Genomic DNA, 27,745 nt, shown 5'->3' with positions numbered 1-27,745 from the left:
TTAGACTCCAGGAGACATTACTCTCTAACGAGCCTCTTCCCCTTGTTTTTAGTCTTACCAGCATGCACCTATATTAAAACTAGTAGTAACTATCGGTGACATGCTTGGTAATTTTATTACTCACCTCATCTGGATCTAAGTAAATATCCAGTCAGTTTAATTTCAGTACTCCCTCTGGTTCTTTTAACCAAGAGGTCGAGTCCGCCCAAGCAGTATCATCTTGCTTGGGTGGGGCTAGGTGGTCATATGATGAAGCATGACACTATTATGTGTGTGAGACCACCTAGTCCGTAAGGGAAATTCCCCCTTCCCCTGTAGGACAACACAGCACCCCCCCTGCCTGGATATTCTCCAACAATGACTCCCCTGCTTTAGGATCCAAAGCAACCTAACCAATACTGGACACCGACATAAGACTGACCCAGTCTTACCTTCGGTTCCCTACTACCCCACACCTTCAGTGATTATATAGATTTCTTTAGGGAGGCGGTGTGGGCTAGCAACACTCCCAGTGCTCTCCTTTTGTGTATTTGTAGGGTAAGTAACTTTCATCCTTTAACTCTGAATGGTTATCGCAGGGATAATCCATTGATACTCCTCTGGCCCTCATGAGCTTCCTTTTAGCTGCGAAGAGGCAACAGAAGGACAGGGAGTAGAAACTGCTGAAGATTCTGCTGCTGTGTTTATGACCTGCTACATCAGTGCTACGATCGGCAGTGCTGAGGGTAAGAATGTGTTAGCAGCTGCTACTCCTGGTAGCCCCTAATTGGCGTCCACGTGAAGAAAGCTTCAAGCATAAAATACATATTATTTCTACATAGACTCAAAACCGATGCATCTTTAAGGTATGATAAGGTCTTCACACCCACCAGCAGAGGGTGCTAGATTGCAGCTCAAAGCTGCAAAAACGATTGTGTATGGAGTCGGCTAACCCACAAAATTACCTTTTTCCTGAGGCACTAAAAATACTTGCACTATTCCTACAAGTTTTACGATGGTATGGTTTACTTGTGTATGGAAAATACAGCACTTATGAAAAACCAGTACCCAAATATGTGCATGAAGCTTGGTAGTACATTTTATAATGAGACATGCATTATTGGGATGACACTGTAAATTGTGCCACCATTCCTCCAAACTGATCATGCTCAAGGCCCAAAAAAGAAGTGGGGGACTAATCAAGTTAGTCAGTATACAAGTGACTTCATGTTGCGTGATATCACAGCATTTTGCATCACGGCATGTGACATCGCAAGTGGCATCACAGGAAGTGACATCACAGGAAGTAGAACTACAACCCATAACCTCACAAGAAGTGACATCACAAAAACTGACATCTGGTCCTAAGACCTCACACATATTTTTAGCAGGTCTATAATGAGTACATTTGAGCAAAATACCAGATTTAACAAATGAGATTTTGCATCGGACTCTGCCAAAAAACTGATGCAACCCAGATGCAAAATCTGGGCCTCAATCTCAACATTTTATTTTTATTAATCTGTGCCACAAAGAAATTGACACAAGGAGACACTTGCCAATAAATCTGTTCTGCGTTTTTGGTTGCAAAGACTGCATTTTAAACAAGCATTGGCATAGCCATTAGGTCTGGCCTCTGGGACTTTATAAGTATTTAGCCATGCAGTACATTACAATGTCGGATGGAACATACCAAAACTGACATTGTGCAACCACTGGTGACCCCCTAGAAGGGTCATCAAAACACATCAAGAGTGTTCAGACAGTCATAGTGTAATAAGGATGTTACACTAGCATGAATCATGGTCATAATTGCAATAAGGAGAGATCAATAAAACATATACAATCATCCTGTAAGCTCAATAAAAACCTTTATCAGAAATAAACTTTGTGTCTGTGCATTCCTTCATACACTTGACATTAGACTGTAATGCTCAGAACAGCCCCTAGAGGGCACCACAATAAAAATAGCATTTCGAAGTAACATGGTCATGCAACCCTAAAGGACATAACCATGTGAAAAGAGAATGGCAGAAAGCAATGCAGTGAAACCATATTTTCAGCACCTAGAGGGCATAGTGCATTACACAATTTCAGGCCCAGCAGGCCTACTAGAATATTATTATAAACAAGGGCCTTAAAACACAAACCACTCACAGCTGTAAAACACAAGTTCCAGCCATGAGACAGCTTAAAAAGACATTCAATAGTGGGAGAGATTATTATCCCCCCCCCCCAAACCCGTGTGTGGGGACCCAGAGACATAGAGACATAGACAGAAAGAGCCCTTTGATGGTGGGTTATGGGCAAAGATGTTTTGTAAAAGGAATGCCTCGCAAAGCACTATGGGGTGAGTTTCTGAGTGCATCGAATATTGTAGTATCTTGATTGTAATGCTCAGAACAGCCCCTAGAGAACACCACAATAAAAATAGCATTTGGAAAAAACTTGGTCATGTAACCAAGTCAGCCCCTAGAGGACATAACCACATGAAAACAGAATGGCAGAGAGTAATGCAGTGTAACCATATATTTATCCCCTAAATGGTATAGTGCATTACACATTTTCAGGCATACTAAAATAATATTACAAACTATGCCCTTTGAACACAAACTACTACAGCTGTAAAACAAAAGTTCCAGCCATGTGAGAGCTTAACAATGGCACTGAATGGTGGGGCAGGTTATTATTTTGAAGTCTCCTTCAAGGGCATTAGAGGGCATAAATACATGAAAACAGGATTGCAGAAAGTAATGCAGTGTAACCATATGTTTAGCCCCTAGAGGATGTAGTGCCCTACACATTCTGAGGCCTAGCAGGCCTACTGCAATAATATTACAAACAAGGCCCTTAAAAACACAAACTACCCCAGCTGTAAAACAAAAGTTCCAGGCCATGAGAGAACTTAAAAGGACACTGAATGATGGGAGAGGTTATTATTTTGGTGCCCCCCCAACCTAGTGTGGGGACCTAGAGATGAACCAGACAGAAAGAGTGCATTGTGCTGAACATTCTGGTAGTGGTCCCGTTGTTGTAGGGCCACCGCAAGTTGTGCTATGGGCAAACATGTTTTGTAAAAGAAATGCTCTGCAAAGCATTATGGGGTGAGTCTCCCGAGTGCAGTGAATATTGCAGTATCGGCTCTCCCGCTCTACCGGGAGGACCGAGTTGAGGATTTCTGTTTTTTTTCCTGTTTAAAATGCACCAGTTTATATATTTTTTTAACTGCTAAACTTGTGCATAAGTGGTACTCATGTAAAGCACTCCTTCAATCTAGTTTGTGTTATATGAAACTTCAAAAATAAATATAAAGGAACCCCCTTCTAGCTTGCAGCCTTTTGGTGCAGACACCACAAACAGCGGAAAGCCCAAAAACAATGAAGAGGAAGAAACAACATATGGCCTCGGAGTGCGATGAGGAGGGGCAAAAGTAAAAAGTAGTGTGCCACACTAGGGTATATTGGCAATCATGCAATAATCCATGTAACAGGGTCAGTCTCCGACGCAGTAACAAAACAGCCTTAAGGGGAGGACAAATGTAAAGCATTTACCTACTAAATCAAGGGAATTTGAAAGGAAGGCCAAGGGTTGAATAAAAGTGATGGGCATAGTTAAAGTCCACAGAGTAGATTACAGCATGTCAAGAGAGCAGAGAATGCATGCTGCTAGGCTCAACCTAAAAATCTTATGGGGTTAAGGCACCTTCTGCAAAGAGGTTGGTATACCCCGTAAATCTCAAGGAATAATAATAATGGTAAGATACCTCTGGTGGTTAACACATTTGCTGGAGAGATATGAGCCGTGTCTAGTCCTAGTTTTGAATCAAAGTAGCATAGAGGGTTAATATGTCTCCTGCAAAGCACAACATGTATCACATATATAACAGATTTTTGTTTTATGTAGATTGGTAAGTGGGCTACTGCTTTTAACACAGAGATTCTTTTGTCACTTGCAGTTCATACATTTTAACCCTTCTAATATAGCACAGTGAGGTATGAAGGACATGTGACTCATACACCTTGTAACCCTCGCTAACCAATGTAACACATCCTGTACAGTGACTCACGCACATGATTTATTGACAATGCGTATTGTGTACATGTGATGTAAAGTGTTCTGACACCCTGCATTGAGATAAGTAGCACTATAAAAGAAATACACCAAAATAGTGATATTTTAATTGCTATTTGTGTAAATCCAGAAACACTGACATTTGTACTGTGTATGCATATCTCTTACATCCAGGAACTGACCAAAATCAAAATGCCTCTCTTAAGTACTACTAGTAAAGTGACAACAAGCTGTGCTACTTTGTTTCTTCTCCATTGCATTTGCAGGTATGTGTGATTCTCCAGACAGCTCCAGTGAGAACAAAAGGAGGCCTGATAGCCACTTAACTTCTACCTTTGTTTTGGCCCCATCTCAAATTTAAAATTAAAAAAAGCCTCCTCACCGCCACCTGCACGTTGCTGCTCAGAAGGCAAGAAAACAATGTGCAGGCAGGTGCTGCTGAATGTTTCACAGTATTTAAACATTACACCTGGAGGACTTCATCATATGACAGTAAGGCACAACTTCTTGGGAGTGTGAGCGGGATCCACCTTGTGAAAATAGTGGGTGGACGCCATGTACCCTTGTGTACCCCCGACTTGTGCCATAGGCATGCTCCAAGTTTTTTACGTCTTCAGAACACTGAATGGAAGGTCACAATCTAAAGTAAATGCTTTCAAAGGAATAGAAGTACCCAGGTCAAAGAAGTTGGTGTACCCAAGAGTCCTATCAGTTTTTCATAAAGTAAAGGCATGCATTGGAAATTTTGTTTATGGGTTTGGTTGAGATCCAACGGCAGCACTACCAGTTCAGCATACTGCCAAGGGCAGCATTTACAGGCTATCAGGCTTTATTCTCCAAGTGTTATCTTTCTTCAGGAGGGACAGCACATATTGCAGTCCAGTTTGTTGAAGTGATTGAGAGTAATGTTTAAAATGGTATGCTTCCAAGTGCTGTAGGTTTGGGCAAATTGAAGTCAGCCATGCTGTGGTAGCATTTTGAAGTATGCAGATGACAAAATGATATGTGTGCTCTCTTATTTGTCTGCTGATAAATTGAAAGAACCATAAAGGAAACAGAGAGGGCAGTTAGCCCTGGAATGCAAGCATTTCATCTTTGTTCCAGAATAATTTATCATTTTCAGTCTGTTTTGCCCGTTACATTTCTTCATTTTGTTTCCAAGACAAAGGTAATGATGATGAGCAGGGAACCTTTAAAGAGTCCAGGTCAAAAAAATCAGTCTAGTAGTAAAGTGCTATATCAAGGAACAGTTAAAGGCAGTATTTTTAATGCACGGTCCAAAATTGATGGAAACCCACCTGGAACAGGCAGCATGGGGGGCGTGATAACAAGATGATTTTATAGTATGCAAGTTTTTAAATAATACCACATTTTAACTTATAGTGTGAAGAAATCTATTTGAAAAAGATATGCAGCAAAATTTCACTTCTTCGCTCTCTGGTATCCTCCTCATGACTGATTCATTTGCTAGTTGCTAACAATCCATTAAGTGGAATAATGACTAGATAGATTGTGAGGATTGCTGCAGAAGTGGAAATGCATCTGGATCTGGTCTGGCCTCACTATCTTGAATGTCAGAGCATCAAACCCTTTAAATATTGCATGATCAATTTTATCCTATGTAGAATGTGACAGCAGTCTTATCAAATCTGAACAAAATTGGGAATCTTGCTACTTTTCTGCATTACAGCATCTCTCATTGCCTATTTGTGTCCAGTCAGGGACACGCCAACCCCCAGAGACAACTCCAGCAACACCATGACACACGTCGCCGAATGGATGAAATCCAACTGCTTGAAACTCAACAGGGACAAAACTGAGATGATCATCTTTGGAAGCAACCCCTCCCCATGGGAAGACTCCTGTTTCCCTACCCGCTCATACAAACTCCACCCCCAACTGACTGCGCCCACAATCTCAGCATCATCATCGATAGCAAACTCACCTTCAAACAGCTGATCAATGCAGTGGCCTCCTCCAGCTTCCACAACCCCTGCATGCTAGGGAAGATCTTCACATGGATCCTCATCGAAACCAGAAAGACTGCCACCCAAGCCATTATCACCAGCAGACTAGACTACAGAAATGCCCTCTGCATCGGGACTGCCCACCCAGATCCTCCACCACCTCAGACCATCTAGAACATAGCAGCGACTCGTCCTGGACCTCCCCAGAGAGGTGGAAATTCAGGGTTCTCCCCCATCGCATACAAAACCCTCCACAAAATTGAATGCAATTTAATCAACCACAGACTCAGCTTAATTTAGACAATGGCTGAAGGCACACCTTTTTAAAGCATTCTACATCAAGAAAAAGTAACAGTCCATTTTTCCTCCCAGAACCCAGCTACCTTTCCAATCCCCCTGCTGTATCTTTGCCTGTGACCTTGTACACACTTCTGCCGTCTCTCCAATAGATTAATGCTATACAAAATAAATGTGCACACATACAGAATGGAACAGCACTTCTGGATGTACAAATTTCCTGTTAGTAGAGATAACTTCCCCTGTCCCTGAGGAACTTAGGGGCGGATGTACGAAGCAAATGTTTTTTGGCATGTACCAAAGGCAAAATGTGACTTGATAACTTGTTACTGAATCACATTTTGCTTTTGCGATTCGGTATTTGGTAGCGGTGTGTTAGGGCATCCCTTCCTAATCCTCTTCTAATACCGAATCGCACTGGTATGTATGAATGTTTTGCAACCAGAATGAGCTCTCTAAACATTTATACTTTACCGACTCTGTAGAGAAGACGGTAATCCATTCGCAAACGGGAATCGGTCCCCAAGGGACCCCTTTGTGAATGTGGCTGTAAAAAATTTTTGACGAGCAGGCAGTGGTCCTGCTCGTAGACACTGCCTACTCTTCAAAAATGTAAATAAAAGATTTCAGTTTTCTTTTTGTAATGCATCCCATTTTCCTTTCAGGAAAACGGAACGCATTACAAAAAAAAAGGTTGCTTTATTTAAAAAGCAATCACAGACATCATGGTCTGCTGACCCCAGCAGGCCACCATCCCTGTGATTGTGGTCATTCCCAATGAGTCATAAATTGCAACTTCCCTCACGAATATTAATGAGGCAGGTCCCTTGCGACCCATTTGGGAATCGTAAACAGTATCTAGGACACTGTTCTATGTATCTGTTTGCAATTTCCTAATAGCAAATCACAAAAGTTTGCTAGTAGGATATTGTGAACTCCAAGCTACAACGTTTTTTCCAATCGCAAACAGGCCGATTCACAGAATTGTCCCTTTTGCGTCTGGAAAAATGCTTTTTGGGATGTACAAAACACAAATTGTGATTCAGTAGCTTGTTACTGAATCGCAATTTGAAGTTTGCGATTTGTTATTAGGAAGGGGCTTGTTCAGGGCAGAGGTGTAAGAATGTTTTGTGACCGAAATGCAGTTGCATAACATTTGCAGGTTAGCACCAATATCAAATTGGTGGTAACCGATTTGCAAATGTGAAAGGGTCCCGAGGGACCCCTTCTCCTTTGTGAATGTGGGTGACAACGTTTTTTAAGAGCACTCAGTGGTTCCACGGACCACTGCCTACTCTTGAAAAATAAAAATAAAACCTTTCAGTTTTCTTTGTGAAACACATCCATTTTCCTTTAAGGAAAAGGAGCTGCATTAAAGCAGTTATCACGGACATGGTGGTCTGCTGAGCACAGCAGGCCACCATCCCTGTGAAATTCGGCCATTCATAACGGGTCGCAAATTGCAACCTACCACTTGAATTTGGATGAGGGAGGTCCATTTGGGACCCACTGGGAATCGCTAAATGTGTTCAGGACACATTAGTACATCACTGTTTGCGATTTACTAATTGGGAATTGTTAAAATTCGCAATTAGGAAATTGCAAACACATATTTTCGTACACGTGATCCTTAGTGGCTCCCCTCATGTAGCATAGTCCTATAGTCAGAAACCGAGAAAGAGCCCTATTACAGCATCTTTGGGTTTCTAGTGACTGTGGTTATTGCTTTGGGTATTTTTCTATAAGCAGTGGTAAATCTGGTAACATAGCTCAGTTCATCGAGTGCCCAGATTAGTGCATAAATTTATTGTTGTAGGTTTTAATCATTGTTGGGCCAACTCAGGTCATTCATCCTTTAAAGAAAAATAAAATGAGAATAGTCGATATATAATACCTCTTACTACCTCATAGGAAATGTTGTTATTTGGTCAGCCAATTAGAGTTCTTCCTTTGCAGGCAGCATTTTCTTGTGTTGGCCCTCCTACAAAGGGAAGCAGCTTTGCAACGCAGGAATTACAGCATAATGTCTTTACCACTCATCCATTAACACGCAATGCATTTACGACACTTTCCCTTTGCAAAGCAAGCTTTTACCACGAATATGCCTTTACAACTCATGACTTTACTTCACAAGGTAAGTGAATACATATATATATCTTAACTTCTTAAAAAACAAAGGTTACAGGGATGTTACAGTTATGTTCAGATTTTAGAAACACAAACCATAGACATTCAGCAGTTATAGTTAACAAAACTAACTATAATTCGTTCCCTAAGGTAACTATAACTCATGCTCCACCATGCACAGTTTTCTCATCAATAACTTACTCCAAATGTTGCTGTGATATTATCCATTCTGTCATAGAAGATGTCATGAGTGATGTAATATGTGATGTTATTAGCACTACATAGAAAAGACATGTATTGTAGTTACCGTAGGGCACAAGTTATAGTTACTTGAGATAACTATAACAGCTGAAATTCAGTGGTTTAATGTGTGTAAAATCTGAACCAAATTTTCGTGTTTTTTCAGTGAATTTCTAAGGCTTTTATAAAAAAATTATTTAACTATAATGTGCTTGTTACTTTAGTTTTTTTCAGTGAATTTCTATGTTTTTTAATTCTATTTCCTAACTATACCTGGGTGTGCATTTATGTAGGCGCATAGCTGGAGAAATGAGGATGGCGTGTAGTTGGAGAAATGAGAATATGTTTCCCTATATAGAGGCTCTGCCTAACCCCAAGTTAAATATTGCAGTGTTAAAATTTAGGTTTAGGCTAAACCCGTGCTATATGGATATGAAAATAAGAGCCATAATGAGGGATAATCTAGGCTTATGTACATGGGATCTCAAAGTAAAATGTAGTGGCCAACTTACTTTAATGGACTGCTTATGGTTTTTAGATGAACAGAAAATGTTTTAAAAGCCAATTTTTAGGGAAAGCAATATTATTAACTGGGATCAGTCTCTCAGCCTGTTGGCAGAGATGCGATTTTAAATGTGGTATCTACAATAGGCCGATTTTTAAATTAAATACAGGATTCCTTAATCGGGCTCTGAAAAGCCTTGTTAGGGGTGAGAAAGCTGGAATGTGATTTTTAACTAATCAATAGTTAGTTTTTACGAGGATTATATTATTTTAAATGACTAATCCTCTAGTAAGGAATATGCAAGTGCTGTCTAATATGTATTTAGGCTTGCACCTCCAAGAAATACAATTGGGTGTTGTGAGAATTGTTCTGTGTAACTGTACAATGTTGCCTGTATGTTTTACCAGAATTATCAGACATAATGATATTTCTATTTTATATTTTGAGTTGTGGATTATGTTTTAAGTAATGATCTAATCATGATTTTAATTGACTTGTACTATGTTTTAGGGCTATGGCTGAATAAAGCTTGTTGTAAACTGAAATTAAGTGCATTTATGTAAAGCTGTGTGGGTCTGAGTGGGTTTTGAGTAACTGTGGATGCATGAGTAGGTGTGTGAGTGGCTCTGTGAGTGGTTTTGTGGGTCTGTGAGTGGGCATGTGAGTGCCTGCATGGTCGTGTAAGTGGTGTGCGAGTGTATGAGTAGGTGTGTGGGTCTGTGAGTGGGTGTATGTGTTTCTTTTAATAGGGGTTTGGATCCGTGGACCCACCTGAATCTGTGATGATCTGGGTAAATCCACAGATTCTTGCAAGCTCAGACAAAACGTTTTTGGCAATTCCATCCCCATGCGGGATCCCTCAAAGACCCCTCCATCAGTCCCATGGTTAGAGGTTACCTCTACCCTGACCCCTTCTATCACTTTTACATTTTAGTTTCCCCACAGAGAACCGAGTCCCAATGTACAGAACAGCAGCCACAACATTCCTTTCAGGTTGCAGCCAGCCAATCATGACATTGCTGTTGAAACATGGATCTTAATCTGCAGAGGATGAGCAGTGGATCTGGCTCCCTAGCTATACATAAATCTTTTTACTTATTGCATCCAAAACTACTGAACAGATTTACACCAAATTACTGAAGCAGTCTTTCTGGACCAAGATCTAACTTTCTGCCAAATGTGGTGTAATTCTGTTCAGCGGTTTAGACTGTAATCATGTCTAAAATCCCCATACGAAATTGCATGGGGAGAATGCATTTTGAAACACCCCCTTTTCTGGCCACCACTTGATGGATCACCCTGAAACTTTACAGACAGCAGCTGAAGTGACTGGGGCACTAGTTTTAAAAATGTTGTGAAGATTCACCAAATGGCGCCAAAGTGGGTAATAAAACAAAAAAAAACCTTTTCTTATGGAAGCTAAATCCTAACTATGACTACCCACCTATAGTTACTTACCTATAGGGGTAAGGGACTTACCTATTGGGTGGTAAGGGTGCTTTTAGGGTTTGGGGTGGGTAGGGGTATTGGGTGATAAGAGTGTTTTAGTGTTTAATGGTATGTAGTGGTGTAGGTTGGTAAGAATTTTTTTAAGGTTTAGGAGTGGATAGGGTTATTAGGTGGTAAGGGTGTTTTAGGATTTGTGGTGGGTAAGGGTATTGGGTAGTAAGAGTGTTCCCCTACCCACTGGAGAAGAAGTTCGGGGAAAAACTCATCAGCTGATGAGAAAAAGTTAGGACCTAGCTCCAGGTCTGACTTCTGACTTTGAAGGCATGGAATGAAAGGAACTGACCTCAGCGTCCATGGGTGTTACTTATATGCAGCACCAGCCATCACTTCTGGTGGCAGAGCAGGGTTGATACATAGCTGCACAATGCCACTTGTCAGCGCAAAGGGGCCATGCTGAAAAATATCCAGAGTGGTGAGTAGCGAAGAGAGAGTTTTAACCATGTTGGTTAAGAAGACTGCCATATGAGTCACCTTGAAAACTGAAAATGAGAAGCTAGAAACGTGTCCTGTAACTGAATGAGAGTGACTAGCATATGAGTCACCTTGAAAACTGAAATGAGAAGCTTGAAATGTGTCCTGCGACTGAATGGGAGTGGTAGTCATTTCATGCCTTTGTACTCAGACCTGGAGCTAGCTTCCAACTTTGTCTCATTAGTTGATGAGTTTTTTCCCCAGAATTCTTCTTCAGTGTGTAAAGGGACATGTCGCCATCTAAACTTACAGGGTTGCAAGCAGATGTCTGTGACAGATCTCCACAAGGTCTGTCTCAGAAGTTTGGGTTCAGGCCACAACTCCAAATCATGGTAAGCTTGTGTCCTGATGCACTCGAATGCAATATGGGATTCCAAAACCAAGCTTTACTTCCCTCCATACACCACAGGAAGTCACATAAAATCTGCTCCCTCTCAAATCCAAGAGCATGCACTTGTTCCTACTCTCAGGCCAATTCCAGTGACAGGTCATCTTTGTGGAAGGAGGGCCCGATTCACAAAGGTAAACTTAGACCTGAAGTCTAAGGGCCCAATTCACACAGGTACACTTTGACTCCAGGTCTAAGTTTAACTTTGTGAACAGGGCCATTAGACTTCAGGTCTAAACTTAGATTTGTGAATGAGGCCCTAACTCTTTGGGTAAGTCAAAATCCAAAAAGAAACACAAAAAGCCCAAGCAAGAATGTCTGCTAAGTTCCAAGGATGTCAAAGTGCCACTCCATTTTGGTTCCAAACCCCACTGAGGACCCAGCTCCACAGCTGAGCCTGATGCCCTGTGACTTTCCGTGGCTGTCAGAGATGCCACCACAGATAGAGGCATTTATGGAGGTCATATTTGAATCTTTGGCACCCTGCTGCCTTCCTTTAATGCACCTTCTGGCCTCATGGCCTCCAGTCAAGTTATTGCCAGCAGGTCTGCCCTTTGTGCCTCTTGAATGGCTTTGGTATCAGCTCCAAGTCTTAAGCCAACTCCATGTCTGGCATAATGATCCATCCTGGTTCCTACCACATTGATGTCAGCCCCAACAGCTCCAATGCCGGACAAGGATGCCAATCCCACTTTCATGTCTGACTCCAAACCGACTCCATCTTGACCCCATCTGAAGTTGTGCCCCAGAACACTACCAATGCACCCGGCCCCAACTTATTCTGACTCTGATAAAGCAGTGCCTTTGCTGCTCTTAAGTGCTCCAGCAGCCTTTCGGATCACACTTTGAGACAGTGACAGACAGCTTTTGGTGACGATGGTGATGAATATCCCACACAATATGTTGATGACAATCTTTATTTGGTTCTACAAGAGGCTAGTGGAGTGGACACTTCCCCTGACAAGAGGTTAGGTCCTCCCCTTGGTCTTTCAATGGAAAAGACAGCTTTATTTGCTGTAGTCATAAGATGTGCATCTGAAGTTCTAGACTAATAATTACCATATGTTGAGGTGAAAATCAACGTCAGCATTGAAGTCTTGCAACTTGGACAGACTTTGTCCAAGCCCTTGCTGTCATTCAGGGAAGACCTGATTGACATCCTCATGGAGTCTGGGGTAGCAGGTGGAGATCAAAGGACTCTGATATCTAACAGAGACTTGCCTCCATGTCAGCGTGGTGGTGTTTTAGGACATTCACTTGGCATTAAAAGCCTTCCTGGTGTTCATCAATGGCAATCTGGTTCAGGTCTTCAAGGACAACACCATTGCCATGTGGTGTTGCACCAGACATGTAAAGGTGGGGTCTAGGCCATGTGCCGGGGGCCATGTGTCAGCAGAACTGGCAGAATCATTGAGGCATTTCCTGATCGTACACCGCCTGGTAGGACCCTTAAAAGCCAGGGCAGACGAACTTAGCCAGTAATGCCTAGCAAGTCCAGAATGGCAGATACATCCTGAGGTGGCTCAGGACATCTTCCAGTGAAGGGGAATTCTTCTCCTCTGCCAAGAAAGTACAATGTCAACACTTTTGCATGCTGGAGTTCCCAAGACTGCTGTCTCTTAGTGATGCATTCCAGCTAGAGTGGAGCATGAAACGCATGGATGCCTTCCCAATGCTATCTCTCCTTCCCAGAGTTCTGACGAAGTTCAAGATTGACCAGGGCCAAATCATCCTAGTGGCTTCAGACTGGACAAGGAGAGTTTGGTAGCCAGAACTTCTGAGCATGAGCATCTGTCCTCAGATGAGGCTGATGTTTCCGGAGGATCTTTTGTTGCAGCAACGGAACAGGGTCTTGCAGCCAGTCCTGCAAAAACGACACTGCCAAGTGTGGAGATTGAGTGGCAGCAATTGACAGCTTTTGATCTTCCTCCTCCAGTAGTGGATGTCATCCTTGTGGCCAGGCATATTTTCATAAAGTATGTTTACATTGGGAAAAGTGAGTAGCTTGGTTTGGCTCCCATAACAGGGGCCAATTGCAGACCAAACTGTTAAATGTATTATTGCTGGCCCAGCAATGACTGGCAGTGGGTACGGCAAAATGTTATCTGTCGACCCTTTCAGCTTGAGAGGGCAGATGGGCTGCCAGCAATCTCCGACCTGGTCCTCTAAAAAAATAAAAAAATAAAGACAGAGTAGGGTGGAGGGAACAGCAATTAGGAGTGGGTAGGAAGGAGGGGACATCAACGGGGAGCTAGAAGCAGCTCTCAAGAGAGAAGCACATTAGCAAGAACGCAACATGGGGAAAACGCATGAAAGCGAGCAAAGAAGGGGCAAAGAGAAGCACACGGTGAGAGAGATCAATAGAGAACACGGCAGAGGAGGGAAGAGAAGTACACAAAGGAGACAGTTGGAAAACATTTGCACTCTCATGGAGTGCTTTGCCAGAAATAAAAAATATGCCTCAAAAAGTAAGCACTGGAAGAACACAAGTAATGATGCTATGCTTCAGGCGGGGGAAAAGCCCCCACAAGCTAATAAAATAAAAAGCAATCAAATGTGAGTGGCAATATATCTTACCAATGGTAATCAGTAGGCGAGCTCTAAGTCCACTGTAAGCTGACAGTAGATCATTTTACAACCAGTCAGCCTGTGCTGTGTGACAGACCAGCCCTAAAAACTAGACAGGGTTTTGAGAGCCTTGTTTCCATTGTGCAAATGTCACATCATGCTTCCCATAAGCGCCTCAAAAGCGAACTGGAGGTCATTGTGGGATTACAGGTGAGGCACTATGTCAACCTTGTGAAATAAATTGTGTTCAAAGGGTTTCTGATGCCGCTTCCACTGTCCCCTCCATCAACTTCCATGAGCATTCTTGCACTGCTAGCTAAGTCTGCCTTCTGAAAGTTAACATAAGGGTACAGTTGTGTTTTACTATCTATACATTTACCAAAGCAAATATTTTTTCGTTTCTTTATCATATTTTGATTCAATTTTATTAGGTTTAGCATTAGTCAAGACCTTTAGATTTAGTACAATTACATATATAAATCTCTTAGGTTTAGAGCCTTTCAACCAGCCCTATTCATCCGTTGGTCTGTTATTGTGTCAGTCACATTTTTCTTTCATCCACTGCAGCATAAAGCATGGAGCAATGAGTTGTCTATTTTCAGCTGTTGGCCAGGTTCACTGTGAACAGCGGCTCTCTGCTCTTTCAGGATGAGCACATACATGCACAAAGTACTTACCTTCCACTATAAAGCCAAAGTGTGATTTTTGAGACCATAAATAGTTTTGCTTTTAGAAATATGTTTTAATATTGGCAAGGGCTGGAATCTCCCCCACCATAACTTTTTGTAGAAATCATGTAAAAACAAAATAAGCGTTGACAAAAGGCTGTCACCCAACACCATACACATTGTCGTTACCAGTGCTTGTTCATTCTTGACTCCAAACTTTGGCATTCCATTTACCTTGTCTCCTCTTCTCGAAACTCAAAAACTCGAACACTTTCATTGCTTAGTAATGTTAGGACGTTGAATATGTTGTCCACTTCCTGTGGTGACCACTTTTGTGTGTATTAGCTTAAATGTCCAGTGCAATGCAGTTACGATAGAATGTAGCCTCATAATCTAGGCTGTCTACAGAGGTTGTAAAATCATGACTTTACCAATCGGCATGGTTTTGTATTCCGTGGTAGAGAGTTATCAACTCTAGGTTCCCATTTCCAGGTTCATGTTTATGGATTTCAATCGTTCGTTGTTTTGTTATCCTTGACGTTGCTTGTATTTGCCATGCCACGGGCTTGTACAGGCAACAGCTGTCACTTTTTCCTATGAAATATTTCCTAAATCTCTTACACCGGTCTGCAATATGTTCGCTTCAGTTTATATAAAACAATTCCTGTGTTTATAACAATATTTTTGCCTGCAGTATTCAGTAATGGTGAGAGGTATTTTCTCAGTAGGCTACTGTGGCTGAGGCCTGGTAGATTTATTGTCTGGCACGCAACCGTAGAAAAGTCAGAATGAGATGTTTCACCCAAAATCGAACTCAACAACCAGTATTTATTGCAAATTGAATTGCCCTCCTCGTGAGGGATTGTGGGTGCTTGCTGTGGAAACTCATTATGTTGAATGGCCAGCTCAGGTTACCAGCTGTTATCAGCACCACATGGGAGAACAATACACCAGCCCATAACTCATGTCACTACATTAGGTGTGCATTACCTTGGAATGTGCCTGTGCTCCAAAGTGCACGAGGCCGGGCTGGAGTTTATATCGTTTCCCCAGCTAGCATTTGCTGTGTATTATGACAGAACACACATGGTATTGATGATATAGTCAAAAGAAGTTCACATTTTAGGGAAGGATCCACAACGAGGTCTTAGGACTCTTAAGAGCATCTGCAGAAAATTGTGCACGGAAATGACTTCAAAGCTCGTCGCACCTCAATAAAGTGCCGTTTGTGGAGAATTCCGTGTTGGTCGGTGTGTTCAGATCTATATCAAACTGGATTTTTTTAACGGGAATGTCATGTGGCTGCTAACGAGATGTGTCAGTGTAATCAATAAAAAAGTGGCTGTCAGAAATGTGATCCTCTTTGCTTCGCAGGCCGGCCCTGGGTGGTCTCCTCACATCATCCTACCGGCAGCACCAGGAGTCGCTGGCAGCGGAGAGAGAGCGGCGGCGCCAGGAGCGAGAAGAGAGGTTGCAGAGGATAGAACGCGAAGAAAGAAACAAATTCAAGTAAGGATGCCATAAATCCACGACTTCTCGCTCTCTTTTGTGTGTTTCCGGTCTGTTCTGTTTGCTTCCACTCTGTTCTGTTTGTTTCCAGTAGCAACTTACGTGTTATACCGATAATTCCATCCTGCATTCGGTAGCGACCTTTATCCTGATCCCACAGAAATGGCATAGGTTCTTGTACTATAATGCACTACAAGAGACTCTGAATAAATGCACAAAACCTTGTACAGCTACACACAATTATTAAATATGCGGGAATGTTTTGCATTTGAATTTGAATACTTCTTAATATGAAAGAACAGAATGGTGTTTTGTTCTTGCAAATTTAATGCTAATGTCACTTTTTAAGCCTTATTTTTCTTTTGCACCTAGAATATAGGTTCACTTTAGCATTTATTTTGTTGAGTAACTTTTCTATGTCAGAATGTGTTGTTTTGTTAATCACTCACTCACCTCTCACGATGGTCCTGAGGAATGAGTGTTGTTGCTGTAAAACACCCTTGTATGCTATGGTAAAGACTTAAACAATCCATATGAGTAGATGCATACACACATACTTATATATGATACTGGAAAATGTTATAGTCAAATAGAGCCTAGACTAAATCACTATCCATGCATTAAAATCCATTTTAAATTGCCATCTTGCTAATTCCGAAAATAAAAACAGAGCTTTATAAAGGTTTGATATGATTAAAATCTGTATTTCACACTGCCGTCACCATAACTACAATGCATATGGAGTGAGTGGATTTGGGGGAGTTACAACATTTTGCAGATCCGCTTCAGCATCGCACCCACCATATTATACATCCCTTGTCCTTGCTACTAAAGCTGTTGGGGGCTCTAGAACCCCCTGGTGGAAGTTGACTGGAACTGACCACAAATTAAGCACTTTCCTGGCTGATAATGGGCCCTTGATTGACTGTTTGAATTCCCATTGCACTTGTTCCCAGTGGTGTAATACATGAAACATTAGTAGCTTATCATACTTACATGCCCGGGGCACATCATTGAAGGGACCATCATAGTCACTGGACACAAAGCCACTAACTTGTGGGAGCTGCTTAACTGTCCAGCAGCATTGACACAAGAGCACTTATATTCAGGCCTCTGGCGCCTGGCAATAAGAACCCACAATGTCCTTTCAAACCAATGCACCATGTAACTCCAGCTACAGGTGGATGAAAAAAAAAATGAACCTCAGAGCACTGACAACACTTAGTTGGTGACTAGCTGAAAGACCATAAATATGCTGGTCAGGGAGATGGGGATGTACTAAAATCCTCTCTTAATGCACGAGCCCCAGGATCAGGCTTGTGATGCTGTTGTCAGCACAAATGCTAGTGCTACAGACTGGAACTGTTGCACCACAAGAGAGAACTGATAAAATCCTCTTGAGAAGAGACAAAATTGATCTAGGATGATAAGCATTTTACAACTAAATGGCCACCAAGGAGTCTCCCAGTTCTGCCACTGACTGATTCTTCAGAGGTTTTAACATTTTGTATTAAATCAAGTGATCAAAACACACACCGTAGCTTTTCTACATTAAAAATATCTTAGAACAGTTCTTGGCAGTGTCTAATTCAGCTCTCCTGATGCTTCTCCTACAGCGTCAGGACTGATCTTGAGGGTCTGAATCATGGTTCTTTATGTTTGGAATGTGTGAATCTTTTCCGTGTTGCCTCAGGATACCTCAGCTGGTGTGGTTACTGTGTCAATGGATGATGTTTAGATCTCAACTTAAATAGAGATACTTAGATCCTGAGAGTAGGTGAGCACCATAAAAGCCCAAACGATGCTCTGTCCTGCAATTGCTGCTCTCTTCACAATCTTATTCTTCTGTGCTTAAGTGTCTGGAAAGTCTTTTTTCAAGAACTGCCAATAAACACTAAGCACATATTTGCTTGTTTTTTGTAAGCATTTATGTTTTTTTACAGTCAAACCCACTTTATTGTCCACTTTGGGCCGAAACCACTAAGGCAAATCTACCTTCAGTGAATCCTACCCCTCCTCTTCTGTGGTCTTGAACTAGTACATTTTGCTTGTAATGTTGTCTTCATCATTTTGTTTTTGTTCTTTGCTTTCTTAAGCAACCGATAGGCAGGTTTACGTGAGGTAGAAGGGCAAATGGTCTGAAAAAACATCAGTTAATGAACATGTCACGTGTGTTGTTTACAAGGCAAACTGCTTTACACGAAAAAAATGCCATTGTTTCAACAAACAATATTTAAATTGCTAATATGGTTTCTACCAAAACCAGCTGAAGTTGTCAAATGTAAACACCTTAGAGAAAGAAAATATTGCTTTTCCACCTGCGGTACTGGTGACATCACAGACTGAGCAAGGCACTTATGTTGCTCACTGCATTGCAATATGTCCTGCTGACAACTGCGCTTTCAAGCCAGATCTAAGAAGGAGTTTGAATATAGCTGGCTTTGTTGACATCAGGAATAACACCATTAGACGCATCATGAATCATGTTAAATCGTGAAATTCTGACACTATTGTCAATTACATTTTACAAATTCAGTTTATTAGTTTTGATATCATTCCTTCCTGTTCAGGAGTGACATGTTGGGAAATGGTTTAATGAACGGAGCGGATTATTTCCTTTTAAGCCATCCTTCACTTGCTGTTTGTACTTTCTCTCCTCTTGCCAACAACACCTATGTGTCTGCAACCAAGCCTTGTTCATTCTTTTTACTTTGTATTTCTTTCCCATCTTTCTGTCTTTCAATCAGCCGGGATTATTTAGACAAGAGAGAGGAGCAGAAACATGCAAGAGAAGAGAGGTTTGTACTCCTCCCTTTCTGCTTTTTGTGTGTTTCTATGCATGGGGTTTGCCACTGCACCTATAATGCATCTGGGTGATGTGTGCATGCTAACTGAGGTTGGTAGAATGTTCCAGCGTGGGGCTGGCTGCCTGCCACAGGTGACTTCACTGGGGGGGAATAAGGGTCACAGGCGAGGCTTGGATCCAGCATTCATCCTGTAATGGATTTTAATTGGCTACCACTCTCACGCAATTTTATTTTTAGCCTTAAGTATATTCAGTTTAATATGATTATAGATTGCCCTTAAAACCGTGATGCAAACAGTCTTCTTTGGCATGTTGTGTCTCATAAAAAGGCACAGAATAAACAAGATACGGGTCAAGTCCTCTCTGTAGTTTTAATATTCGTAGTTTTTTCTTTTATGGGCCTCTGTCTTTATTTTGGATCCAGGTGTTCAGGCGTAATGGTTTAAGCACGTCCATTGCTATTTAAACACTAGACATGTTTTAAATGGTGTATTTAGCAAACATACCCAGATTATTTGAAAATGATGCACATCAGAAGGACAAGCATCAGGGCTGGACTTGAACCCCAAAGGCCTTGGCAAAAATGGTCAGAGTAGGCTGCTCCTTTCCTCCTCTCTCACCTCTCTCTCTCTCCCCCCTTTTCTGTTTCATTCCTTTCCTTCTGTTAGTCCTAAAGCACCCACTGTGCCTGCTGTTATAACCCTTGGAGAGTTGAAGAAAGTGGCAGAGGCACCAGCAGCTGGCCCTTCCTTCAAAAACAGGCACCCTATGGCGGCTGCCCACCTGAGAAATGCATGCTGGAATAAATAGTCAGTCTAGCGCTGCCAAGATTATTCTCCCCACCCACTTGCTCATTTTAAACAATCTCCAGAAATCCTTTAGTAGACATCTATGGAACCTGGGATTTGTTAGCAAATTTCCTGATTTATCCAGCTTGTTTACATAAGGTATGCTTTTGTCACATTGTTAACCCTGGCCGTATGCCGCCTTAAGTGAGCAAGCACAAGTCCTTGTACTAGGCCTATTTCCTCAGTAAAGCACTTGAGAAACCCGTGAACTATGGGGTTGCACAGCCGGGCCCAACTCATTTGAACATGGAGTTAGCAACAAAAACAGCTAAAGTGAAAAGCGGATTACAATCGACATGGAGGAGTGGCTCAAGCAAGGTTCATTGAAGTAGGACTCTAAGGGTGAAAGGAAGTTTGAACAGACGAGGATAAAGGAAAACGACAAACATTAATACATGTGCATAGAGGTAAGACAAAAGAAGGAATCTTTATACATCGTAAAGGCAAGTATGAACTAATCACAAAGATACAGAAGAATGGCTGGTGGTGAACATAGGAATATGAAATGGAAATACGAATAGTGAAATATAACACAAAAATGACTTCAGTAACGATGTAGTCAATACATTGGGGTACACTGTACTATGGATTCTACATTGTTGTTTTGAATCGCAGCCAGGTTATTATGGAGTAAGTACATTAAATCTGCTAGGCTGCTGAGCAGCCTGTTTGATACGGTTGTCTACCCACTACAGTCCTCACGGTGGATTATGCTACTTCACACAACAATTATTGCTAATGAGCACCCGCAGTGGCTGTCTCACCAAAGATACACAGACTTAACTAAGCATTGTGCATGAACTTCCCTCTCTGAATCTCGATCACCGTTGAAGCATCTAGGTAAAAAATGTGTTGGGGAATCATTTTTGGCGGAGGACTTACTTCGAGTTCCAATGCTACCAACCTGGCATTTTTTTATAAACTGTAATAAAAAATATTAATTTTGAAATACAAGAAGTCAGAAAACTGAACGCCCATTGTCCAGCTGTCACACCCTTGATTAAGTCATTCCTTGTTGCAAGGTCTCTTTTAATGGGAGTGGTTTGGTTGTCACTCACTTTGTAGAACATCAGACCTTAATTAGAATTTGGTGAGGGAACATGAAAACTAATCTTGGCTTTTTGGCTAACATGGAATGTTTGAGGAGAAGGAAGCTAAGAAATGAGAATGTAAACTCAGCACAAGGGTCTCACCTCAGTTCTCCCAGTTTTTGTCTTTGTTACTAAATTCTTACGAAGCCTTTCTCCATTTTTAGTATCAGATATGAGGTTCTGCCACCTTCATCCTCATTTTATCTTGATTCAGTCCAGAACCATCTGTGTTAACTGCATTTAATATTATTCTATTGTTCACCAAAAGTTTCTAAAGCAGAACTTGATACTTTTTGGCCCCTGTGCCTAATGCTGCCCATGCCCGAGCTCCATCCATTTATTTTTATTTGTAATCACAACTTCAGATAATGCCCTCAAAAGACACTGCCAATTGTCAGGTACAACCACCTAAAGGATGGAGCATCCCGATTTGTTTCAGCAGTATAAACGGAATAACTTTTCATAGAATCATTTTAGTCCTCAGGAAGTTTCTCTGATGTTTCTGAGAAGGTGGTGAGAACTATTTTTCAGGCTTTGGCTCTTCAATTCAAATGTAACCCCATCTGCACTTACTTAATCTCAATCCTGTACAAGATCAGAAAATCACAAGATATCTAGGCCTATTTAGGCGAAGGAAATTCACTCCACCCAGCCCATGCTGAATTTGGACTTTGTCGTTTTGTCATTGTTTTACAGTGCTGCTTTGGTTACTTCGCTTACCAGAGCCTGCATTACACATAGGGGACAATGTTCAGTTTGCTGCCGCTGCACCTTTCACTAGGTGCAGTGGGTGCAGACTGGCACAGTGTGCTGTATTACAGTGAATATGCAGCCTCAAACTCGCGCCTGCCCTGGGACACTGCATTAGCAAGAGGTGGACCGATTGTACCACAAGTCCACCTTTCAGTTTGCAGACAGCACCTCTTTGTTGTACCCAGTCTGTGTGCCTGTGACAGCTCCTTGTTCTCTGCACCTGTGTCTGTAAAATGGAATGGGGATAAAACAAACTGTTTTTTCATTTGCGTTGGGCTACGCTCCCATGCATATAAGGGAACAACACTTTTTGAGTTTGGACATATTGTTTGGTGTGATCTGTATTACAGAAGGTGCTGTACAAGCCATCTATGGCACCTTCTATAACACCAATGTGTTCCAGGGGAACAGAAGGCGTGCATCCACATGTTACACCCTTGGGTTCTTAGTGAGAAATGTCCCTGAATGTTGAATGTGTGCACTGAGGGTCCCCAAGGATCAGTCAGTTTATGACGTGTTGACTAACCTTCACAATCACCCAATGGAGATGTGATTTTTTGGGAATAAATAAAGACTCAGCTTAGTGTGCCTCTGCTCTCTTGGTAAAGGTACCAAAGAAGTGGATCAGGCTGGAAAGAAAGTGAATCATAGCGGGGGCTTTGGTGTTCATCAAGCTAGAACTCCAGTTGCATCCTTAGGCAGTCAATGTTTCTTCAGATGGAAGTGGACGGGAAGAATGATACGCCCTTTAAGAACATTTGGGGTAATTTTCGTATTTTTTATGATAAGGAAAACAAATACTGTTTCTTCAGTGTTGCCCACAATAAACTTCACCAAGCACAGAAGATGCAATTAAAGTCATGGTGGTGTCTTGTACACTTTACATAACTCCTATACTCACTCTTTTGTCTCTTTGGTCCATTCAGGATTGACATGATACACCACAGAACTCTTTGGCAGTATACAACTTCTTACTGCCAACAGTAGCAATAGATGTTTGTATACTAAAACTATTTTCTTTAATTGCATTGCTATTTCAAACTCTGAACTCTCACTGGAGCCCTTTATCCTTTAAAGGACCAGAAACGTGAAAAAGTTTCAAAATGAAGCCTATGATCTAATATTGCGTTGACTTTAGTATGACTGTTCTTCCATTCTTTTGTACCAAAGGCCCTCCTTCATTCTTTGCAGTGGTTAGTGTTGATTCAAAGGTGGAGACATTCCTTCTTGCACTATCATCCTTCATATTTCACTGAAAATATGCTTTTCCTTATAAATTATGAATTTGTTTGCAGAGACAGTGAAAATGTAACTCTACCAGGTTTCCTTTATAATCTTCAATATTTACATTGGCAATGTGTTTTGTCATGTTGTACACAAGTGTGCTGCTGTTCAACATGACTACAAGTTGGTGTGGATAGTCATGAGTGTCATAGAGTGGAGTGGGGGAGTAGTGTCATAAAGTGGATTTGTTGGAGTAGAGTGTCGTAGAGTGGAGTAGGGGGAGTAGAGTGTCAGAGTTTAGTAGAGGGGGTAGGGTTCAGTGTTTTAGTGGCAGAGAGTGTCGCAGAGGGCAGTGTTGTAGAGTGGAGTGGTATAGAGTGAAGTGGATTGTGGTGGATTTGGGTGGAGTGGGTTGAGGTAGTGGGCTGGATTGGATTGAAGTAGAGTGCGGTGGATTAGATTGGGGGTGGGTGGATGGAATTGGAGTGATAAGACTGGGCTGGGTTGGAGTGGGGTGAATTGGATTGAGTTAGGTGGTTTGGATTAGGGTGAGTTGGAGTGGGGTGGAGTGGGATGCATTAGATTGAACTGGAGTAGGGTGCATTGGAGTGTGATGTATTGCATTTATGGGAGTGGGGTGGACTGGAGTTATTTGATTAGATAGGTGTGGATTGGACTGGAGTGGGGTGGGGTGGGCTGGGTATGACTAGAGTAGTGTGAGTTGGATGGGAGTGGAGTGGATTGGAGTGGAGTGGGGTTAATTGGATTGGAGTGGGGTGGACTGAACTGAAGTGAGGTGGATGGATTTGGGATATAGTGAGGTTGATTGGAGTAGTGTACAGTGGTTTGGAGTGGGGTGAGTTGAAGTGGGATGGACTGGATGGGGTGGATTGAAAGGAGTGAATTGGATTGGAGTCGGTTGGATTGCAATGGGTACGGTGGTATGGACTGTAGTGTGGTGGATTGGATTAGAGTGGATTTGGGTGGGTTCGATTGGGGTAGATTGGATGGAGTGGGGTGGACTGGAATGGAGTGGGGTGGATTGCAGTGGCCTGGATTGGACTGGAATGGGGTGGATTAAATTGAATTAGATTGGAGTGGAGTGGATTGGAGTGGGGCTGGTGGATTGGAGTAGGTTGGATTGGATTGGAATGGGGTGGAATGGACTTGAGTAGGTGAGTTGGATTGGACTGGAGCGGGATGGATTGGATTGGAATGTGGTGGGTTGGATTGGTGGTGACCACTTGGATGCGGGATGGATTGGATTGACGTGGGGTGGGTTGGGTTGGATGGTTGGGTGGATTGTGGTGAACTGGATTGGAGTGTGGTGAGAGTACTGGACTGGTGTGAGGTGAATTGGACCAGAGTGGGGTAGATTTGATGGAGTGGCTAGATTGGTGCGGGGTGGTTTGGATTTGGGTGAGTAGGGATGCAATGGGTGGACTGGATTGGGACGAAATGGAGTGGGGCGAATTGGAGTGGGGCAATTTGTTTTGAACTGGAGTGGGTCATATTAGAGTGGAGCAGATTGTTTTGGATTAGATGGGGCAAATTGTTTTGTTTGGAGTGGGGCAGAGTGTTTTGGACTACAGTGAGTCACATTGGAATGGGGTAGAATGTTTTAGATTGGAGTGAGGCAGATCTTTTTTAATTGTTGTGGGGCAGATTTTTTGGGTTGAAGTGGGGCAGATTGTTTCGGGTTGGAGTGGAGTGGATTTTTTTTTATTGTAGTGGGACAGATTGTTTTGGTTTGGGGTGGGGCAGATTTGAGTGGGGTAGATTTGAGTGGGGCCAACTGGAGTGGGGTAGATTGTTTAGGTTGGTGTGGGGCAGATTGTTTTGGAATGACCCAGGACAGATTGGAGTTGGACAGATTGTTTTGGACTGAAGTGGGCTGATTGTTTTGGATTGGAGTGGGGCAGATATTTTTGGACTGGAGTGGGGCAGGTTTTTTTGGATTGGAATTATGCAGATTGTTTATATTGGAGGGGGTGGATTGGGATAGAAAGGGGTGGAATGGATTTGAGTGGGTGGGTTGGATTGGAACGGGTGGGTGGATTGGTGTGGGTGAATTAGACTGGAGGGGTGGATTTGAGTGGCATAGATTGTGGTGAATTGGATTGGGGTGGAGTGGAGTGGGGTGAGTATTGAATTGGTGTGAGGTTTCATTGGATTGGATTGGGGTAGATTGGATTTGGGTGGACTGGATATGTGCGGGATAGATTGGATTGGAGTGAATGGGGATATATTGTGGTAGATTGGGTTGGGATGAGGTGGATTGGATTGGAGTGGGGTGCACTGGAGTGGGGTGAATTGTTTTGGATTGAGTGGGGCAGTTTAGAGTGGAGCAGGTTGTTTTGGATTGGAGTGGGGCAGGTTGTTTTGGACTGGAGTGGGCAGATTGTTTTGGATTGCAGTGAGGCAGATTGGAGTGAGGCAGATTGTTTTGGATTGGAGTGGGGCTTATGTTTTTGAATTGGAGAGGGGCAGATTTGTTGGATTGGAGTTGGAAATATTTTTTTGGACTGGAGTGGAGCAGATTGGTATGGTTAGAAGGGGCAGATTGGAGTGGGACAGATTTATTTGGATTGGTGTGGGGCAGATGTTTTGAGATTGGAGTGTGGCACATGTTTTTGGATTTGAGTGGGGCAGATTGGAATGGTGTAGATTGTGGTGGATTGTGTAGGAGTGGATTGGGGTGGAGTGGGGCGGATTGAGTGGTGAAGATTAGAGTGGAGCAGATTGTTTTGGATTAGAGTGGGTGAGTTTGGAGTGGAGCGGATTGGAGCTGGGCAGATTGTTTTGGACTGGAGTGGAGGAGGTAGAAGTGGGATGGATTGGAGAGGGGCAGATTGTTTTGGATTGGATTTGAGGAGATTGAAGTAGGGTGGATTGGAGAGGGGCAGATTGTTTTGCATTGGAGTAGGACAGATTGTTTTGGATTGGAGTTGGGCAGATTGGAGTGGGGTATAATGTTTTGGATTGGTGTGGGGCAGATTGTTTTGGTTTGGAGTGGGACTGATGAGTGGGGTTGAATGAAGAAAGGCAGATTGTTTTGGTTTGATGTGGGGCAGACTGGTGTGGAGCAGATTTTTTTAGATTGGAGTGGGGCAGATTCTTTTGGATTGTCATGGGGTAAATGGTTTTGGATTTGAGTGGGGCATGTTGTTTTGAATGGAGTGGGCAGATTGTTTTGTATTGGAGTGTTTCAGAATGTTGTGGATTCGAGTGGGTTAGATTGGAGTGGGGCAGATTGTTTTGGATTCGAGTGGGGCTAAATAGAGTGGAGCAGATTAGTAGTAGACTACCTTGGGTCACTTCGGCTCATTTACAGAGGGATCTCAATGATGTACTTGTGTTAGTAAAGTTTCATTGTTTCATTGTCTTGAAGGATGCCCTTTGTGATCGTCAAATTATTTCTGTCCAGAAACATAATCTCTGTTGCAGTAATATGGATTCCAGGCTTCAATATCAACCACTGAATTGTCTTTCCAGATTTCATTTTAGAAAACACATTTGGGTACTGTTGGTCACAACAGTTGAGTCTTGTCAGATATTTGCCGCAGACCCATGTGAATGAGCAAAGGCGTCACATTTTGTCAACGATGTTGTCCTAAAATAAAATCAGCTTTCGATGTTGGCTTGGAACAAATTGCACTAGATCGTATTTTGTTGATTTGTTTCAGGCAAGTTATACCTTATAATGAACGATTGCAGTGCTCTAAGTAAATATTTTTAGCTTCTCACACCACCAGTGCTCCCTGCCCGAAAGGGAGAAATGACATATAAATAAAATGTGGTGAACGTGAACCCCTTTAAGAAATTGAGAAATTAAACCTTACTGCGTTTATGCGATAGTGCTTAAATAATCTGTGGCCCTGCAGGTGCAGTGATCAGTTATACCACCTTTATTATCTCTCCTGACTGTTTGTGCCACCAGAATACTTGGTCTAAATTTTACTTGGAAGCTCATGTTAGGCTTTCAAGGTTAAATGAGACCAACAGACTTGTAAACCGTGTCTGGTCTGAAAATGATGTAGTACCTTTTTAGCTTTGTTCTATTTCAGCATAGACAGATATCTGCACCGTGGAAAGGTTACCAGATGGCACAGTATCAAAAGCCAAGATGTGGTCAGTGCGCATGATTCCTGCAGGAGTATGCAAATTATGGCTCTCCTTGAGGTTACATATGGCAAACTAGCATTTTATTTAAGGAGCCCTAAGCTACTCCGCTGCCTCAACTGAACCACTGTCTAGACTTCAGTCCGATTGCAGAATCACCGCTCCAAATCATTCTGCCAGAGAGCTTCCAGTAGAAGAGCACATATGGCGACTCCACAAGGACTTTTGCCCAGCTGATATGTGTTGAATGATCCATATATGTAAACCCTGCAGACCTGATAATAGTTTCCCAGCCCATTTTTATGTATGGGTTAGGACAGTGCAGCTGTCAAACTGGCCTATGGGTAACAATATGCACAGCGTGGTAGTTTGGGACTGCACCCCCTCTTGGCTTGAGACTTTGTCAGTCATCTTGTGGCTCAGCCCAGTGGTATATTCGGTTCTCGCCTAATGTTATGGCTCTTTGGGTGTATGTTATCGCCTCTTCTCAAGTGCTTGCACTGAACTGCACGAGGAGCTATGTTACATCATAGCCCTCTCTATCGACCCTCTCTGGCTCTTTGTAACTTGTCATTTGGGGCATGTGAGGGCACAACAGGGTC

The 27,745-nt window shown here is 42.4% G+C and overlaps 1 protein-coding gene across 8 annotated transcripts in view; it reads left to right on the top strand.

Annotated features, from left to right (window-relative positions):
* Positions 1–27,745, top strand: part of FHOD3 (formin homology 2 domain containing 3) — a 1,176,281-nt gene that overhangs the window by 918,661 nt on the left and 229,875 nt on the right. For 5 of the 8 annotated variants that reach the window (XM_069219602.1, XM_069219603.1, XM_069219606.1 and 2 more), the window contains 2 exons: positions 16,165–16,299; positions 19,047–19,097. In XM_069219602.1, the coding sequence (XP_069075703.1) occupies positions 16,165–16,299; positions 19,047–19,097 (186 nt within the window). The remainder of the gene's footprint in view (positions 1–16,164; positions 16,300–19,046; positions 19,098–27,745) is intronic. The other 3 variants (XM_069219604.1, XM_069219609.1, XM_069219607.1) reach the window with 1 other exon arrangement.

Source organism: Pleurodeles waltl, chromosome 2_2 (assembly GCF_031143425.1).
Source record: "Pleurodeles waltl isolate 20211129_DDA chromosome 2_2, aPleWal1.hap1.20221129, whole genome shotgun sequence".
Taxonomy (NCBI): domain Eukaryota; kingdom Metazoa; phylum Chordata; class Amphibia; order Caudata; family Salamandridae; genus Pleurodeles; species Pleurodeles waltl.
The sequence above is the reverse complement of the archived record's forward strand: the minus strand, read 5'-3'. Positions and strand labels throughout refer to the sequence as shown.